The sequence below is a fragment of the Puccinia triticina genome, chromosome 2A (genome assembly GCF_026914185.1).
Source record: "Puccinia triticina chromosome 2A, complete sequence".
Taxonomy (NCBI): domain Eukaryota; kingdom Fungi; phylum Basidiomycota; class Pucciniomycetes; order Pucciniales; family Pucciniaceae; genus Puccinia; species Puccinia triticina.
Window position 1 is genome coordinate 8423818 of NC_070559.1, and position 18428 is coordinate 8442245.

Below are 18428 nucleotides of genomic sequence, written 5' to 3' on the forward strand. Positions count from 1 at the left end.
GGAGCAAGCTAGCAAGGAGAGAAAGATCTCTCAGTATCTACAATAAGGTTTTGAGAGAGAAAGAGAGAAGAAAGAGAGAATAATGAAAGACATACCTAGCAATGAGAGAAAGATCTCTACCAAGCTAGGTAGGTGGCTGAGGAGCGGGGACTATATGGGTCCCACTCAGTATCTTGTGACTTTTGTGTGACACCCTAGGAGGGGGCTCACATTTTTACCAGTCCTTGCTTAGCCTTTTCCTAGTCCTTTCCCAGATGATGCTCAGCTTTGACCCAGTCCTGGGCCAGCTGGCCAGCTGATGCTCAGCTTGCTGAGTATCAGCTGAGCCAGGCCAGGGAAAAAGATGGGGATCAGCTTGGACAGTACCAGAGCTGAAAATCAGCTAGGCTAGGGCCAAAGCTGAGCATCAGCTGAGCCACTTCCAAGGCTGAGCATCAGCTGTGCAAGGGCCAAAGATGATCATCAGGTGGCCTATGCCAAAGCTGAGCATCAGCTGGTCCAGGGCAAAAACTGAGCATCAGCTCAGCCAGGGTAAAAGCTGAGCATCAGCTGGGCCAGGGCCAAAGCTGAGCATCAGCTGGTTTTTTCACATTGAGTGCTTTGATCCTGACACCTGTCATGTGAGCCCTAGATGTGCTGGTGGGGAAGATCATCATTGGAGCAGTGTTGGAACCAAAGCTGCATCATGTCACTTGCCATCAAGTGACTACTTTCTTTTCACTGGTGTAATTGCTGCACCAGTAATGTGCAGTGATAGAGTTAAAAAGAATACCCACAACTAAAAACAACCAAAAGGAATAAACCTGCATAGCCCCCTAGTTGTATACTGCAAAAAGTCTATGAAGGGGGTGGTGCTGTGTGCCAGGCAGGAATTGATTGATTGAACATGCATTTTTTGGAGTCAGCAAGCATCTGATTACCAACCCCATCCAATTGATTTATGGTGTTCAAAGTTGAAATCAATACATGCATAAATGTGTAAATCATAAATTCATAAAGCTTTGTTTGCAGGAGACTGCTTATGTAATCTTTGGTTTCCCAGCCAATTTTTTTCATGAATTTATACATGCATAAATTCCAACTTTGAACACCATAATGTCTGCCACGGAATGGAGGACTTCCCATTGGGTCTGTGAGACCCACAGATTTCAATTTACACCAACTACAGTGCCCCCCACAACTTCTCAACTACCCTGTGCCTGCAAAAAAACAACTTTGAATAATGTGTTCAAAGTCACCAGACATGTATCCAAGTTTATTGAATCCACACAATCGTGGAGCTCAAGATCATGGTTTTGGCCTATTTTTCTTTTTCTCAAAAAACTGTTGAATTTACTCCCCAAACACTCCGGAGAGCACCTTGGAATCACCCTCCATCCCGTGCTGCAGCAACACACAAAATAGGGTGGGTCAAAATGAATTTCAAGGAGGGCCTAATCAAGTGATTAGGGCAGCTCCAGGGAGGGAGTAGGACAAAACCTGATCCCCTGGGGGGAAACACACCTCCTTCTCCCTCCTTTTATAGACGTTGGGTCACCACCCAATTCTGAACCGATGCAATACATACCTGTTTGTCACCGGCGGCCACCGCCACCGCCCATGCCTCGCTGTCAATAACAACGGGCTCCCACGCGACCTATCCGGATCAAACTTGTCTGTCTTTGGACACTTCCCACTACAAGGATAATTAAATTTCCCAAAAAAAATACTTAAAGTTTGAGTTTGGGAAAATTATTGAAAAAAAATCACTCTGTACTGAAAAAAAATGCAAACTGAGCGTGCTCAGCCAAAAAAATAAAAATGTGTCAGACTGAGTAAAAAACAATGGGGCACATTTTTGGGGTGATTTGTTGGACAGGCCTGCACAAGGCCCGCATGGGCCCCTAACAGGCCCATTGGGCCCATTGAAAAAGTAGTATTTGTTTGGAATTCCGATGCTCTGCTAAAATGTGAAATGGGTCAAACTGAATAAAAAACATGGGGGGTAAATTTTTGGTGAGATTTTTTGGACGGGCCTAAATATGGCCTGCATGGCCCCCACCAAGCTCAGTAGGCCCATTGAAAGAGTAGCCTTGGTTAAGAAAGCATATGCTCAGCTAAGAAATAAAATGTGTCAGACTGAGTAAAAACCATAGGGGCACATTGTTGGGGAGGCTTTTTGGACGGGCCTGCATCAGGCCCTTACGGGCCAACAGGGTTCCAAGGAAAAGGAAAGGGCCTGGACATACATTCCGTGACTGCACAAATGTCATACAGCTGTCAGAAGCCCTTCAATATCTTCTGTTGATTAGTGGTCAATTGGTGCTGTTCTGAAACATCATATGGGCATTCTTAACCAAGACTACTTCTGGATTGGCCAAACCAGCTTTGGGTGGGCCCTGACAGGCCTGATGCAGGTCTGTCAAGAAGCCCTCCCCAAAAGTGTGGCCCCATGTTTTTTACTCAGGTTGACACATTTTTGTTTCTTAGCTTAGCATAGGCATTCTTGACCAAGGCTACTCTTTCAATGGGCCCAGTGGGCTTTGTGGGGGCCATGTGGGCCTCATCCAGGCCCATCCAAAAAATCTCCCCAAAAATGTACCCTCATGGTTTTTATTCAGTTTGACCCATTTCACATTTTAGCAGAGCATCGGAATTCCAAACAAATACTACTTTTTCAATGGGCCCAATGGGCCTGTTAGGGGCCCATGCGGGCCTTGTGCAGGCTTGTCCAACAAATCACCCCAAAAATGTGCCCCATTGTTTTTTACTCAGTCTGACACATTTTTATTTTTTTGGCTGAGCACGCTCAGTTTGCATTTTTTTTCAGTACAGAGTGATTTTTTTTCAATGATTTTCCCAACCTCAAACTTTGAGTAATTCTTTTGGGAAATTTAATTATCCTTGAAGTGTCCCCTCGCCTCATTGGTTCACAACCAACGCCACGGCAATAGTACCACCAAGCGGCATTAGAGATGTCATCAGGTACCTCTTTGCGGATACCTTGTGTCTGTGGGCGGGCACCTGTTGGCGGCTAGCAGGTACCCGCCGGCGGGTGCGGGTGTCTGGCCTGATGAGCTGCTACCCCCCCACTACCCGTCTCCCTCGCCAAGTGGAATCCCTCATGGCGAGCGGTATACAAACAACCCCTTGCCAAGAGGGATTCCACTCGGTGAGCTGGTATACATATACCAACTCGCCAAGATGGATCCTTCTTGGCAAGTGGGTATACTACACATACACCAGCTTGTCGCCAAGAGGGATTCCTCTTGACGGGCTGGTATGATACACCAGCTCGCCGAGAGGGCTTCCTCTTGGCTGGCTGGTATACATACACCAGCTCGCCAAGAGGGCTTCACGCCAGCTCCCGAAAGGGCTTCCTCTTGGCTGGCTGGTACACCACGGGTGAGGTTTTAAATTTTCCATCCAGTAAATTTACTGGATGGCACAAAAAACCAAAAACCACTCGGAATCATTCTGGTATGGTCGAAGGACCAAAAACCAATTGGAATGCTTCCGGTATGGTCAAAGGACCGGAATCATTCCAAATGCAATTTGGGTTAAAACCAAACCCAAAAAAAAAGGTTTGCATCGGAACAAAGTCAAAAAAGTTTTTGACTTCATTCCAGGAAATACAGACTGGGATCTGTTTCTGGTATTTTTCCGGTATTTTTGCCGGAAAATTTCTGTATGTGAGTGATCAAGCCTTGCAGATGCAGGGTCATAAACAAAAATCAAACTTTGCCCTGCATGGAATTGTCTAGCATAGTGGTCAAGGGGCTCCTGTGGAGGTAGATCAGCAACACGTTGCTGGTTCAATCCTCCCTTTTGGCTGGGTGATTTGTTTGGTCCCCATTTTGAGCCAATAACACCCCGCCACAGCCCAGAACCATTCCAAAAAACGTTTGAAAGAAATTTGGAACGGTGTTGGCAATCCGTGGTATTTTTGGATTGCCCTCCAGTAGAATTCCAGGAAGATTCCAGTGGAAACGCCGGCGGTCTGACGGCGGTCCCCCCTTGCAGGCAGACACCTCAAAATGGTTTTGGTTACCAACCGAAGTCATTTTGAAGAACTTCACCTGTGGTGTATACACCATGGGCGCAATTCACCAATGGGACAATGTTCTCCCACCGGTTTGCCTTTGGAGGCGCCGCCTGCAGCGGCTTCCGTTAAAACACGGCACTCATGTCATTCTGATGAACGTTGGGCCCACCAGACTGTTGGTTTATTGGTGGGACCACTGTTTGCAATCGGTTGGGCGGGGCGTCTGAGCGTGCAAAAGGGGGTGCCACTCCTCAGAACCAAGGCATGGTGGTTTGCTGGTCCCCGCAGGGGAATCTCTGATTGCGAGGGCACAGGGCATGGTGCAATCAGCAAGCACCATGCACAATTGGTTGGAGAGTACACCCGGAATTGCAACCTATGTAGGTCCCCAGGAAGGTCCTGGGTTCGATTCCTGGGATCAGAGTCTTCATCAAGACACCAAATGTTGTCTTTGCGTTGAAAACTTGTCTGCACAACGGATTATTTCCATCCGTTGTTGCAGCGGTCAGACCTCCGCATGCTCGACGGGTCGCTTGACATAGATGATGCAGGCCCGTTGGGAACATGTCTGCTGAACCAGACCGTTGCAACAACGGTCTGGGATGTCAGAAACAGGCCCGGTGGTGTACGTGAAAGCTTGCGGTCGCGGCCCCTGGGTTGGGACCCCCCAACTTGACTTCAGCCACCAGAAGAATACAGCTCCTGTATTCTTCTGCAGCACCTCTCTCCTCTCCCCATGGCCCCCACCCCCGAATCCGGCCGGCAGGAATTTTTTTTTCGCCCAGCCCACCCACCCAGAATCCGGCCAGCACCCTTCCGCACTACCCACCCAACCGGCTCCCCATCAAAAAACCCCTCCAACGGCATTGGTGAGTCTTCATTCCTCTCTCCCTTCCATGTCCCCCATCAAACTGACGGCACCACTCTGCCAATGTCCACCAGCCAATCCACCTGCCTGCCAACGTTCAATACCAGATTACCCGCAACCCGCCGATTGGTAAGTTTTTCGGGTGTTTTTGTGATCATTTGCCGGCCACTATACTAAACAAATGCCTCTGCCTTTGCCATTTGTACAGTCAATCATGGTTTTCATAAAGTACGCCCGCGATGTGAAACTCATCATTTTCAAGCTCAGCATCCACGGGCTATCCCTCAATGAGATCAACAACACAATCGACCAGAAGGTCTCTCAAGACTCGCTGGCGCAATTGAATTGGCTCTGGCGAACAACTCAAGACGTTGTGTGCGACCCAGCTTTTTACGGGGATCAAGGCCGACCCTTATTTTTCTCCACAGAAGAACAAGAGTTCATTCTGGCTGTGCTTGAACTGGAGCCCACCCTCTACTTGGACGAAATCCAGTCACACCTCGAGATAATGACAGGTGAGCGGCACCCGATTTCCACTATCTCGGATGAATTGAGGGACCGCCTCAATATGACAAAGAAGGTTGCGCGCACCGTCCACCCGGCACAATGCCCAGAGAAACGCGCTTGGTAAATTAACCAGGTTGGCCCATACCCGTCTAACTACTTTGTTTTTATTGGTTTGTCTCCCATTTGGCCTTGATGCCTTGATTCTCATTGAATTTGGGTCCTGTACCTTTGCTGACCATGCAATCTGCTTCCCACATAGACAAATGTGGTGTCTCTCTGGGCACCCACTCCCACAATTGTGCTTGAGGCACCCGGGGCCGTCGCACGAAGCGCATTCATTGAGCACACGATGCAACACGGGTTACCGTTTTGCCGGCGGTGTCCCTTGATGGCATGCTATTGATGATGGCCCAAGAAGGTTTGATGTGCCGCCTCAACATTGAATACTTCTTGGAGGATTTACTTGTGAGTCAGGCAGGCTTGTCACACACCCTACGGCTTCACACTAATGTCACAAGTATTTGCGCTTTTTGGGGGGGATTCAGATGCCTGTCATGAACCCGTTCCCTGGGCGGAACGGTGTTCTGATCATAGACAATGCGGCTATCCATCACCGTGGGCGGATTGCCGACATTTTTGCTGAGAACCAGGTACTCCTTATCTATCTGCCACCCTACTCCCCCGACATGAATCCTATTGAGAAGGTTTTTGCAAACCTCAAGTCCGGCCTCAAACAAAACCGGATGCTCACCGGTACTGAACTTGATGCCGACATAATCAAGGCTTACCTCCCAAAGCTTGTGACCCCAAACTTGATGAGGGGTCTCTTCAGGGGGAGTGGGTACAGACTGTAATCTGGCAAATTGTAGTTGATAATTTTGCAATGAATTATATTTCCTGATCCGCACATAAATCCTTGTGTGGTCTAGTGATCAGTTGCAAAAGAACAGTGAGAACATGCAGCTTGAGGTGCTTGTGCTGTACAATTCTCCAAAGGCTTGCTTGTGCTGTAAAATGTACAGGAGCACATTTTGACTCTCCAAATTGTTTGCCCTTTGTGGGCCAAGGGCCTCAAGGACTTAGCAAATTTTAAGAAATTAGCCAAAATTTGAGCCTTGATGGTCCATCTCATGGAATTGGCCAAAATTTGTGGCTTTGCCATCTAAGGGGCTTCGCTGAGGGCAGCTCGGTCTTAGTCTTTCACAAGGACACTCCTTGGCCTTGAGACTTAGAAGATTTATGGTCCCACTTGGAATTTAGAGGGCTTTGGTGGGCCAAGGGTATTGGTTTTTTGATCTTTGGGACTCGTTGGGCCAGATCCTGCTGGTCATTATTCAGAACATAACTGATATATTTACTTTGGACACAAGTCTGGCTGAGTCATAAATAACAGGCAATAGAGAGAGATAAGAAATGGAAAATTGTGGATGGGGCTGCATGGGGTCTCATCGGCAGGAAAAAAAGGGCTATTGCCCGCAAAAAAAACCTGGGATGCTGGGCATGTTGAACAACGGGCCTCAGCCAGTTTGTGTGTGCTTTCGACCCAATCATCAGCAAGTGTCACACACGACATGTCACAGGAACCGTCACGCATTCGATCTACCGAACTAGAGATAGACGATCCCCGTCTACCCGAACTACAGGCCACCGAACATGCTCAGCATGTGCGGGTGGCACTAAGGTACCGTCGAGAGCAACACAGCAGACAAAAAGCAGCCAAGCAGGCTAAATGGTCAAGTCAGGAGCTCGCTGCGCTCATAGATGCGAATGCGCAAGTGTTAGCCGAGAATGTCAAAGTAGCATTCAGAATGAATGCAAGGAAAAGAAAAGCACTGATTGCTGAGCGCACAATCGTCAAGAGAAGGCGAGTGACTCTTGGTAAGTACAGAGTGAAGCAAGTGAAACGCACTGAGAAAGCAAGCGTGCTCAAATGCTTTGATAGGAGGGGAGGACCCACCGGGTTAATTCACACCCACCAGTGGTGGGCATTAGTATAAATAGGCCCATTCGGCCCAGTTGTAATTTCAACATCTCTTTCATCACACAATATCTTATCATCACATTATCATCACTGTATATACAAATCATCATATAGCAAAGACTGGTAGCCTCGCTCAACAGTCTTACAGAATTACATATTTATCACATAGAAATTATAACATCATCTTAACAGGGCAGATTTCCGTATCCACGTACGCTTGGCTGGCTAAGCATCATAATGCGTTGGGATGAGGCTTTGAGCGCCGGCCAACAGTTGCCTTGCAATTGGTATTGGATAGTTCATGTCGGTGACCAACTTTTCCAGGTTGTTCTGCGCAAAGAAGCTCCAGTGACTGACTTGGGAGATGTTGATTAAACCCCGAGGTGTTGGGTTCTGTCGGCTGAAGTTGCAGTGATCCAAAAATTCTTCAATTGTGAGGGCCCGCCCGGCCAAGTTGAGATTAACCGGGTGACGGGTATGATATTGCCTAGGGGGACTGCTATCGGAGATCCAGCCATTGAGGGGGTCTGTGCTTGTGGATTTAGGGTGTTTAGGGTTGACCGACAAGGAAGCACCAGACCCGGGTGCCTTGCGGGTTGGCAACTGGCCGGGGCTTTACCGCGAGGCGATGATTGACAAGGGTTGAACTTGAGACGGCTGAGAGTGTGGGCCACCCCATTGGTCGCTGGACTGCGTGGTAGCTTGCGCACCGGGGATCATTCAATTGAGAGCGTGCAGTTCCCACCTGAGACATACTCAATGTCACTAGTCAAACTGGGGGCCACATGCTTGGGATTCTTGGACACGGGGACCAAGGCCAAGCGGTCCGAATTTGCTTGCTTGCTTGTGCTGGGGTCTGGCTCAGGGCTGTCAGACAGTTCCCGCGGATTGTTTGGGAGGCTGGGCAGATCGTCTTCCGGGGACATAAAGTTGAAGCCGGAGGACGGGACCTTAGAGGCCAGGGGGGAACCATGAGGCGCAGCGTTATTGGGTGGTAGTTGGTCCTGCGCGCCAACAGGAGGGGGAGAAGCAATTAGAATGCCCACTACGCCGTTATGAGGTTGAGAGATTGGAACCATGGGGCCTGAGTAAGGTTCACCCCAATAAGTGACCGACTCAGTAAGAGGTTGGGCTGGTTGAGCTGCAGGTGAGTCGTTGGGACTAGGTGGTAGACTCTCGGGTATCACACGTGGGGGCCGGACTTGGCCCAATGGGGTGACTCGCGCCGGGGTGAATTTAGGGGCCAATGGCACTGCCGCAGGTGTTGCTGCTGGAGGTGCCGCAGGGGTTACTTTGGGGCCTGAAGGGCATGTGTTGCCTTTTGGGGCACCCTTGCGCCTCTGATTGGCCAGCTCGTCGACGGTGTAAACTCAACCTGGTACACTTGGGAAATCCTTGGTGGTTGGCAGGGTGTCCATGTCAACATTTGGCGCTTGATGGATGAGGGCCCAAGCCCAAAGCCATAAGTTGCTTGAGTAAATCTCAATTCCTGCAGCCGTTGGATTCTGGGGGTCTTGGATGACCATATGCTTGCTGTTTCCCCCGTATTTGGCGTTGATGTGGGCGGTCAGCAGCTGTACCTTTTGAATGATCGCCGCAGAGTTGATGTCGGTCTTGGGCTGCGCGGGGGGAAATACTCAGCAAGAGTTAACATGGGCAGAATGGTCAAATGAACCTACATTCATGACGGCCCAAGACGCCTTCCTTTGCAATGCTAGGCGAGTCCCTTTGAGGGCGTGTAGTAGGGCAAGATTCTCATCCTGAGCTCGGACCTGGATAGGGGATGACAGAGATATGGTCAGAACAGGACATTAGAACAAGGCCAAAATGGAGGATGTGGGACATACCGCAGCGGCGTTCTTCTCCTTCACAGCTGGATCCTCCATTGTGACTCTCACCCTGACCTTGTTTGCAGGGTTCCGTATCACCTCTTGGACAAACACCCGGAATTTGTCCTTGTTTGATACCGCCACATTGGCCTTGACCCCGTAGCTACGGTTGTTTACAATGATACACCTCCACTGGATGATGTTTCCCTCGGCGTCAAGCTTCTTGAGGCGGACACCCACATAGTCGCGCTTTTGGGAGACCCGCGCGATGAACCCCTCCTTGAAGCTGACAAAGGAGTGTCCGGTTAGGCATACAGACCAAGTAACACGCCCGTCAGTACCTAACTTTGAGTATTCTGGGGTCGAAGGCGGGGCTTTTCCCTTCTGGACAATGGCTAGCTGATGTGTCATTGAAGGTGCAAACACGGCAAGCTCCAGAATCACCGTTTGTGGAGGTTCTTGGGTGGGCCGAGGTTCTAGGTTGGTACTGAGATTTGGGGATTGGGGGGGAAGGTTGTGGGCCTGTGACTGAGACTCAACGGGGTCTTGTGATTTTGTTCAAAAGGATGTACGACCGAGAGTCTCCGGGATCAACCAACAATGGCTCTAAATAGGATTCTTGTGAACCAGTTGGGGCGTTCGGAAACGGCAGCGGGGGGATCTGACAGGCTTGCATTCTGCGGACAAGGACAAATCTGGCGGGGGCAGGCCGTTAGTCAGAAGAGCAGATGGGGGACATGGAAGGGAGAGAGGAATGAAGACTCACCGATGCCGTCAGAGGGGTTTTTTGATATATTTTTTTGCTGGGCAGCCGGTTGGGTGGGTGTTGGTTGGTGTGGGTAGTGCGGAAGGGTGCCGGCCGGTGTGGTGCTCCATTCCAAACCATAAGTAGTATTTTATTGCTTTCCTTTACATATATTCATCATTACATTGCCCATTTCCCCATAACCCTTCACAAATACCTCATTACTATTGCATATTCAGATTCTACGCCAAATTTCACCTATAGTCACTCATACATAGTACCCCCTTATCTTCAATGGATCAATAGTTATAGAGGATATAAGACTTACAGAAACCTTACAGTCTTCATTAGTTACAATACTCATTTCATTAGTAACTTAGTTGAATCATTACATCACATTCTTTTCACAGATATTTTCTCACATACTAAACTCTTTACATACTTTACTCATTATGTACTATGCCTATTGTACACATTACATCATTGGATCTGTGCTTACCTCTTTCAGTAGTGCTCATCATTACAAGTTGTTACTATGTTCACATCACCTTCCCCATTTGTACAATCTTTTATTCCCATAGCCAGAACCTTTTCCCCATTTGTACAACCTTCACTCCCATAGCCAGAATTCCTCATTGTCTGTGCTCATTTTCCTTTCATATAAGAACTGTCCTTCCCCTCTCACTTGTACCTTATGCAGAATTTATAGAGAATTTTAGATACAGAAATTATAGTGCCCATTCTCATCAACCCATTGCTATTGAATCATTGCCATTGCTTTGCCCCTTTCAACCATTGCCCCAACCCTTTCATCCTCAGTAGTCAGTAGTCAGCTCATAGTACTAGCTCCTAAGATCAAGTAGAAATCAGCCACACCTTTTCTTTCTTTTTCTTAGTGTTAATCTCATCCCCTCAGCATTAGTCAGGAAGGAAGCCTCATCAGCATCCTTGCATAGCTTACATTAGTACTAGTGTTGCTATCCATTTCCCTTCCAAGCTCTATTCTCCCCATTGAGTAGTTCCACACCGGATTCTGGGTGGGTGGGCTGGGAAAAAAAAATATCCAGCCGGCCAGATTCGGGGGTGGGGGCCATGGGGAGAGGAGAGAGGTGCTGCAGAAGAATGCAGGAGCTGTATTCTTCTGGTGGCTAAAGTCAAGTTGGGGGGTCCCAACCCAGGGGCCGCAACCGCAAGCTTTCACATATCTGCTGTACACCAACTGGCCAAGAAGGCTTCCTTGCTTACTTAGCCGCAAAAATTCTCCACACCCGTGGGTACCTGCTTCTTGCTCCTCAGAGGGGTGCGGGTGCGGGCAGTGCGGGTGCTGAGAATTAGTGGTTTTTTGGGGAGGTACCCACACCTGTGGTGGGTACCCGGGTATCAAGTGACATCTTTATGCGGTATACCCAACATAATGAGTTCATCCTGTGCAACTGAAATTGACAACACTTTTGCAAGAGTGTTTTCTTGATGATTGATTTCAGTCTAGCACGTTCCACCCCTTGATATGACAGTTTTGTTTTGTTAAATTTTGATGTTTGACAATCTAGATGGCCCATATCTCAGGACTGATAGGCAAACCAGTGGAAACCAACCCCTTTGAGGAGTATGATGTGGTGATAAAGACAAACACAAAATTTCACAATGACCACAGTCAAGAATGATATGTTTCTGAAAGGATAAAAATGAAACAATCAAGGATTGAATCTAGAAGGAGGTGTTTGCGGGCTGCCAGGGCGGGCCACAAAATCACAAAATTGCGGCCATAGTGGTGGCTAAGCCGAGCTTTGTACATTAAGCACGCCTAGCTTTGTAGATTAAGTGCAAGCGGTGATCAAGAACTGCAAGGCTCTTCTGGCAGAATTGTTGAGCTTGGGCATAACTGGAAGCAAGGTCGGGAAGATCTGTGATCTATGTTGAGTCCACCCCTTTGTTCAAAAAGGATCCTTCACTTTTTGCCTGAAGAGACTCTCACTCTTGAGGTGATTCCTTTTTTTCAAGACTTGTTTACTATTAACAAGACAATTCCATTTCTGGTGACAACAAGCCCATGTACCAGGATAAGTCCAGCTATGAAGGTACCTCAGCAATCAACACACATCTTAGGAGATGAGTGAGAAGGCCAACTTCATGCATTGCGTTGTCCATGAGAAGCTAGATTTTTGACGCTTTTGAGCAACCTTTTCTTGTCATCATCTCACTCCCCAAAGCCTTCAGGCCAAAAGCAGTCAAGTACTTCATCGACCATTCCAAGACAAGGCTGGTTGTCAACGCCTGCCACATCATTCGTGAGCTGCACTACACACATGTGACCTTGTCCATTAAGGTCATCATCTCCACCAAAAGCACAGGAACTCCGGCCTGTTGAGCCCAAGACTGTCTTTGCTGGGGACCAGCCCCGACGCCTGAAGTGATTTGATTAACAGCTTGGCATCAGCATCCAAGAAATTGAAGCAAGGATGTTGGACGCAGCACTTTCTTTGGGACAAAAATTTACACATGTGTACTGAAATCAACACCCTTTCACCAAAGCTTGAAGTTGTTCCCATCCTACAGCTCACATTCCTTCAAGTCCAGCCTCACTGAATTCATTTGGCTGCACCACTGGGATGCTTGGGATGCTCAAAGAGGTTGCATGACTCAATCAAACCATTGCTCTTGTGTGGTTGGGCAACTGACCTGGCTCAGGTTGGACAAAAGGGCACAACATTGTGTTCTTCTCTAAACTCAGTGGCTAATTTGTCTCAGCCAACCAACCTATATATTTGATTGCAGCTTAGCTATGTTTTGAACTGCACTGATGCTCTGGTTAGTGAATTCTGCCTTTCTTTTCCCCTCCCCCCCACTTCCCCCACATTTTGTTATTTGTGACTCCTTTGACCTGCCAATTTTAGTTTATTTTTTCTGATGCTGGAGATTAGTTGTTTTTTTCTTTTCTGCAATGTCATGCATCCTGAGGGAAGAAGAAAAATCAAAATGAGGCCTGTCCTGATTGGGTGTTATTTTTCTTTTTTTGAGTTTTCTCAGATGTGTCGAGCTGTGGTGAATGTTGAATGAGTCCCCTTGAATCTTTTGAACTGACTTATTTGTGATCCATACTTCAAATAAGAAGAAAGCAAAGTTTGATTTTCTCAAACTTATGGGTCTTTGTCAAGTTCCCCCAGGCTGTTCTGCAAAATCATGCAATGGTTGTACAGTGCCCTATCAAGTGTTTAGGGTGGTGCCAAAGCTTTTCCACCAGACCTCTGGCTGAAAAAAATTCATAGGAACCTGTACATACCTGGTAGAATTGCTTTGTTGAAAGGTTTTCCTCCACTGAAAAGTGGGAGAAATACTATGGAAAAATTTTCAAGTTTGAATTTGAGCTTGGTGGCCTCTTGCTGTGCTGCGGTTTGCAGCGGCGAAGCCGCCTTGGCCTCTAGTCACAAGTAAACTATGAATTTTGGAGCCCTACAGAAGTAGGAGAATTCAAAAATATAACTTTGAAGTCCGTGCAATGCCTCAAAAAAAAGTTCCATTTTTTCAGATGCAAAATTTGGAACACCTGGTTTTAAGACCATAGTATGTGGTTACAGATGTGTAATATGGACTTATAGGCTATTTATTATTTATTTAGAGACTAGATTATTTATGTCCATACATACTACAGGTGTAAGTATTTATGTAAATATGTACCTCCTGAGTTATTGATAACTGCAAGATCCATCAGGGCAATCTTTGGAATGCGGCAATGTGAAGAATATTTCTTCATTTCTCTCTGGGCAGCGGGTTCAGTGAGATTTCAATAACTTTGGACCAAGGAATTTGACTTTCTTTTGGAATTTTGGGTTTCTTCTTGGCTTGTTTAGCACTTTAAGCTGGCTTCTTCTTCATGGATGACTTCAACCATTTCCACCCTGAAGTTTGACCAAATGTGAGGGTGAAATTCATGGCTCAGTTGTACCTGCCATCAAGAGGAGTTGACAATCCCTTCAATGACTGGTACTGTTGGGCTTCTGGCCATAGAGCTCATATAAGTAATGACAAGAGATGAGCCAGAGGCTTGAGAAAAGGGCAGCAAGGATGGTGATCTTGCTGGATGTGGCTCAGATGGAGTACGGAAAAAGAAGGAGAGAACCAATGAAGATTGATTTCTTGTACAGGGCCAACTGTAAGTAGACTATGTACAAGCATCAATCTGTGGTTGAGAATAATAATGAATAAAATGATAATGAATTTGAAACTTCTTGAACTCATTGTGACATGTCAAAAGGTACATCAATATCCCCAGAAGAGAGTGCGTACACAAGCGGATAAGCAATAAGATGGAAAGCTGAAAATCTAATCTAATCAGGGATCAAGGTCTACAAGATAAGAAAGCATACATGAACATAATAAGAGACAGACCAAATGGATGGGGAATCGTAAGTGTTGGATATCTTTGATCTGAAAACATGCCTATAGAGGAGGATAAAAAGGGTGGAATGGAGGGAGTATAAAGTGTAAGGATTTTTAGGCATGAGTGGAAACAAGACTGAAATTCAACAGGTACAAATCAGCCATCATAAGAATGTTGCCTCCCATTGACCAGCGCTCTGCACCAGTCATGAGGAGAAATTCACACTTCCTTCAATGACTGGGCTGTAGCAGCTATTGAAGAGAGTACGCACACCCTTCAATGGCTGGTAAAACTCTGCAATTAAGCAGAGTGCATATTCTGCTTGATATCAGGTTTGTGCTGGCCATTGAGGAGACACACTCCCTCAAATGGCCAGTACAACCTTGCCATCAAAACACTGTTGAATGAAGGTTGGTAACAATAGTGATTCACTGGACCACACTTGTTCACGCACTTTATAAATTAAGGGAAAATCCTGGATAAGGTAGCCACTACTCAGGTCTGGTGATGATTGACTGTTAAACTTTGGAGCCCAGGGGATCATGTGTTTCTAGTGGTTGGGTGATTTGAAAAAATGATGCTAATTACATCACATATGAACAACGTTTGGCCTGGACACAATTGTTGCAACATGCCAGGCAGTTAAGAGATGATTCTGGTGTCTTCCACCTCTTCCCACTTCAGTTCTATCTGAAAAAGAAGTTGGATTGCACCACCCTGAAATGATAACCAGGAGATGCATACAACTTGAGGTCCCCTTGTGGCTTGATTATTAGAGCTTTCCTGGTCACAGTGAAGCTGACCAAGATTTACCTTTTATGATGGAAACATGGCTTTCAGGATCCTCAGCTGGAACAACCATTGAAATTGGTGAAATTTAGTCAAGCTGGAGTTGATCATTGGTTCAACTTCAGGTGAAGATATGAACTTTGCCATGAGGTTAGGATAAAGGTGAGATCAGCCTGAGGTGAACATAACATTCCCATTGACACAAGCTTAGGCTGCATATGTGTCACACATGTTTACATGCTTGATACCTGCCAGGGTTACTAAAGGAAGTTACAGTCTGGCACTCTCTGGAGAGTGCCACACTTTCTCCCCTGGTGAAGCCTTTGTCAAAGCTTGTGTTGACAAAGCTTCAATGGACAGTGACTGTTCAACAAAAGATAGTTTAAAATTTTGTTGATAAACACTATAAGATGTGCTTTAAATTGTTTGTAAATTTCTCTTGAGATCTCACCCAAATAGGGCTAATGTGACATGTATGATTTTCAAAGTTGAAATTTATGCATGCACAAATGTGTAAACCATAAATTCATAAAACTTGCTTGAGGACTCAGGAAACCCCTGATAAATGGGTCATGGTGGCATGAAAATTTATGAATCACCAGGAAAAAAAAATAGTCACTTGATGAAAAGTGACATCATGCCAGCTCCAGCGGGCTACCCACCATCTACCCACCATCTACCCATCATCTACCCACCATCTACCCATCATCTACCCACCATCTACCCATCATCTACCCACCATCTACCCATCATCTACCCACCATCTACCCACCATCTAACCAGTTTAAGAATTTCCACAGGAGATCCTCAGTTTTTGCTGGGCACCACTGATCCCCATTTCTGGTCAGCTGATACTCAGCTTTAGCTCCCAGCTTATGCTCAGCTTTGGTGCCCAGCTCATGCTCAGCTTTGTTGCCCAGATCAGAACCAGTCCTGGCCCAGCTTATTTTCAGCTTTATTCCAGTCATGGCTCAGCTTAGACTCAGATTAGGACTATCATTGGCCCAGCCAATGCTCAGCTTTGGACCAGTATTGGCTCAGCTGATTTTCAGCTTTGGATAAATCTTGGCCCAGCCAATGCTCAGATTCTGAGTCTGACCACTCATGTAACAGCTTATGCTCATCTGTGGACCAGCCTTGGCTCAGCTGATGCTCAGCTGTGGACCAAACTTGGCTAAGACAATGCTCAGCTGTGGACCAGCCTTAATGGCTCAGCTGATGCTCAGCTGCGGAACAGCCTTGGCTCAGGTGATATTAATCTTTTGAATAGTCTCAAAACATCTGATACTCAGCTTTAGAACAGCCTTGGCTCAGCCAATGCTCAGCTTTGTACCAGCATTGGCTCAGCTGATGCTCAGCTTTTGAAAAGTTTTGGCCCAGCTGGTGCTAATATTTGGAACAGTATTGTCCCAGCTGATCCTAAGCTCTGCACAAGCCTTTTCCAAGATGATGCTCAGCTTTGGACCATTGTTGGCTAAGCTGATGCTCAGATTTGGAATATTCTTGGTCCAGCTGACACTTGGATTTTTTTCAGGCTTGGAATATCCAATGCTCAGCTGTGGGCCAGGCTCAGCCAATGCTCAGCTTTGGCCCAGGCTCAGTCAATGCCTACTGCTCAGCTGTTCCTGGGAAAAAATTAGGATCAGCTGACTGTGCCACATTGAGTGCTCTGGTGCAGTCCTGCAAGCTCTACAAGTGCTGGTGGAGCAGACTTGGAGCAGCGCTGGAGTAGCTCTGGAGCAGAAACCAAAGCTGCATCATGTCACTTGCCATCAAGTGACTATTTTTTTTTCCTGGTGAATTCTGGCATTTTTTTGCAAAATGGTGGGCACAAAAATGGTATGAATGGGCTGTGAAACCCAAAAGGTTACACATGAAGCATCACATAAATGTATGAATTCCCAATGAAATTCAGGTAAATAATAAATTGGCTAAAAACCACAAATCTCCGCTTAGAATTGGTTTTATTGGGATCCCTGGTTGGATTTTACCTCAATCATATGCATGAAAAATTATGAACCAGCCAAAAAAAACCATTCCCCAGTGCCCCCCAATGTATGAACTTTGGCAAAATTCTGACATTGTTGTTACCCCCATTTATCAGGGGTTTCCTGGGTCCTCTTGTTTGCAAGGAATCTGACCAATCTGCTATGGAATCTTTGGCTTTCCCAGCCATTGAAACTTTTATCAAGTTATGATTTATGCATTCATGCATGCATAGATTTCAAATTTGAACAAATGGAAGATAATGAAAAATGGAGGACTTCCTATTGATCTGGAAAGTCAGATCTGAGCCAACAGATTTCAGATTTTGCAGGGCAATCTAGGTCTCTGAAGATCCCCAAAGTGATCCAGAGTTCCAGATTCCAGATTTCCCTGCAAAATCTGAAATTTAAGATTTATTCAAATTTGACAGGAAGTCCTCCATTAATACATCACACAATGTGATTGAAAATATAAAATTGAAAGGGAGTTAAGGCCGTGTGTGTAAGCAATATATCACCAGTGCAATAGTCTAAGGGCCTGTACCACAGGGCATGAAAATTGAAATTTTCCAAATTTATTTGCCTCAAAATTTCTTGGGACAAAAACTGAGCCTGGCCAAAATGTAGGCTTAAGCCCAAATGTGAAGAATTTCAACATTTGAACCCTCCGTTAGTTTTCAATTTTTGTGTACAGGGCAAAAAAAGTTGGAATTTCTCAAAATTGAGGCCCATGGTACAGGCCCTAATTTTTGTATGACATCCTGTGAATTCCACCAAAACTTCATCAGGTGTGCTCGCCATATATGGCTGGCAAACACGGCCTAAGTATTTGTAATGGAGGGGTTTGGAGGAAGAAGAGGATGTTAGCAGACTAGAATTCTGAAACATGTGAGTGAAAGTTCTGCTGAAGGCAAAAAACAATAGGAGACACATAAAACTGCTTTTACAGGGGAGCTGCTCAGCAAGCTTTGAGACTTTCCGCGGAATAAGCGAGGTTCAATTTTGCCAAGGTGCGGCCGCTGGTTACGAAATCAGCAGTGCATCAACCCCCCTAATATCGGCAAGACGTGCGATGAAGAATGTACAGGTTGATCAATCATGATAGGAGGTTGGCCTTAATTATAAGATTGTTAATCCCCTACAAAAAAAAAGACTCAGCTCTCTTGCCCAAAGGCAATTTCAAGACTGGCAGAGTTTAAATCCGACGGAAAGTGTTTCTCGACAAAAAGCTGGTGGAGGTTGTGGTAGTCAAACAAAACACAACAAAGTTGACAGCATCCTTCAGCTTTTCTCACCCACAATATACTGCAGCTAACGAAAGC

General features: G+C 46.3%; 1 protein-coding gene across 1 annotated transcript; it reads right to left on the reverse strand.

Annotated features, from left to right (window-relative positions):
- Positions 1–8149: 8149 nt before the first annotated feature.
- Positions 8150–9885, reverse strand: PtA15_2A890 (uncharacterized protein; the record flags this gene model as incomplete). The annotated part of the gene is made up of 3 exons (XM_053166957.1): positions 8150–8177; positions 8257–8680; positions 9876–9885. The coding sequence occupies 3 exons, from the start codon at positions 9883–9885 to the stop codon at positions 8150–8152; spliced, it is 462 nt and encodes a 153-aa protein (XP_053018128.1).
- Positions 9886–18428: the final 8543 nt, after the last annotated feature.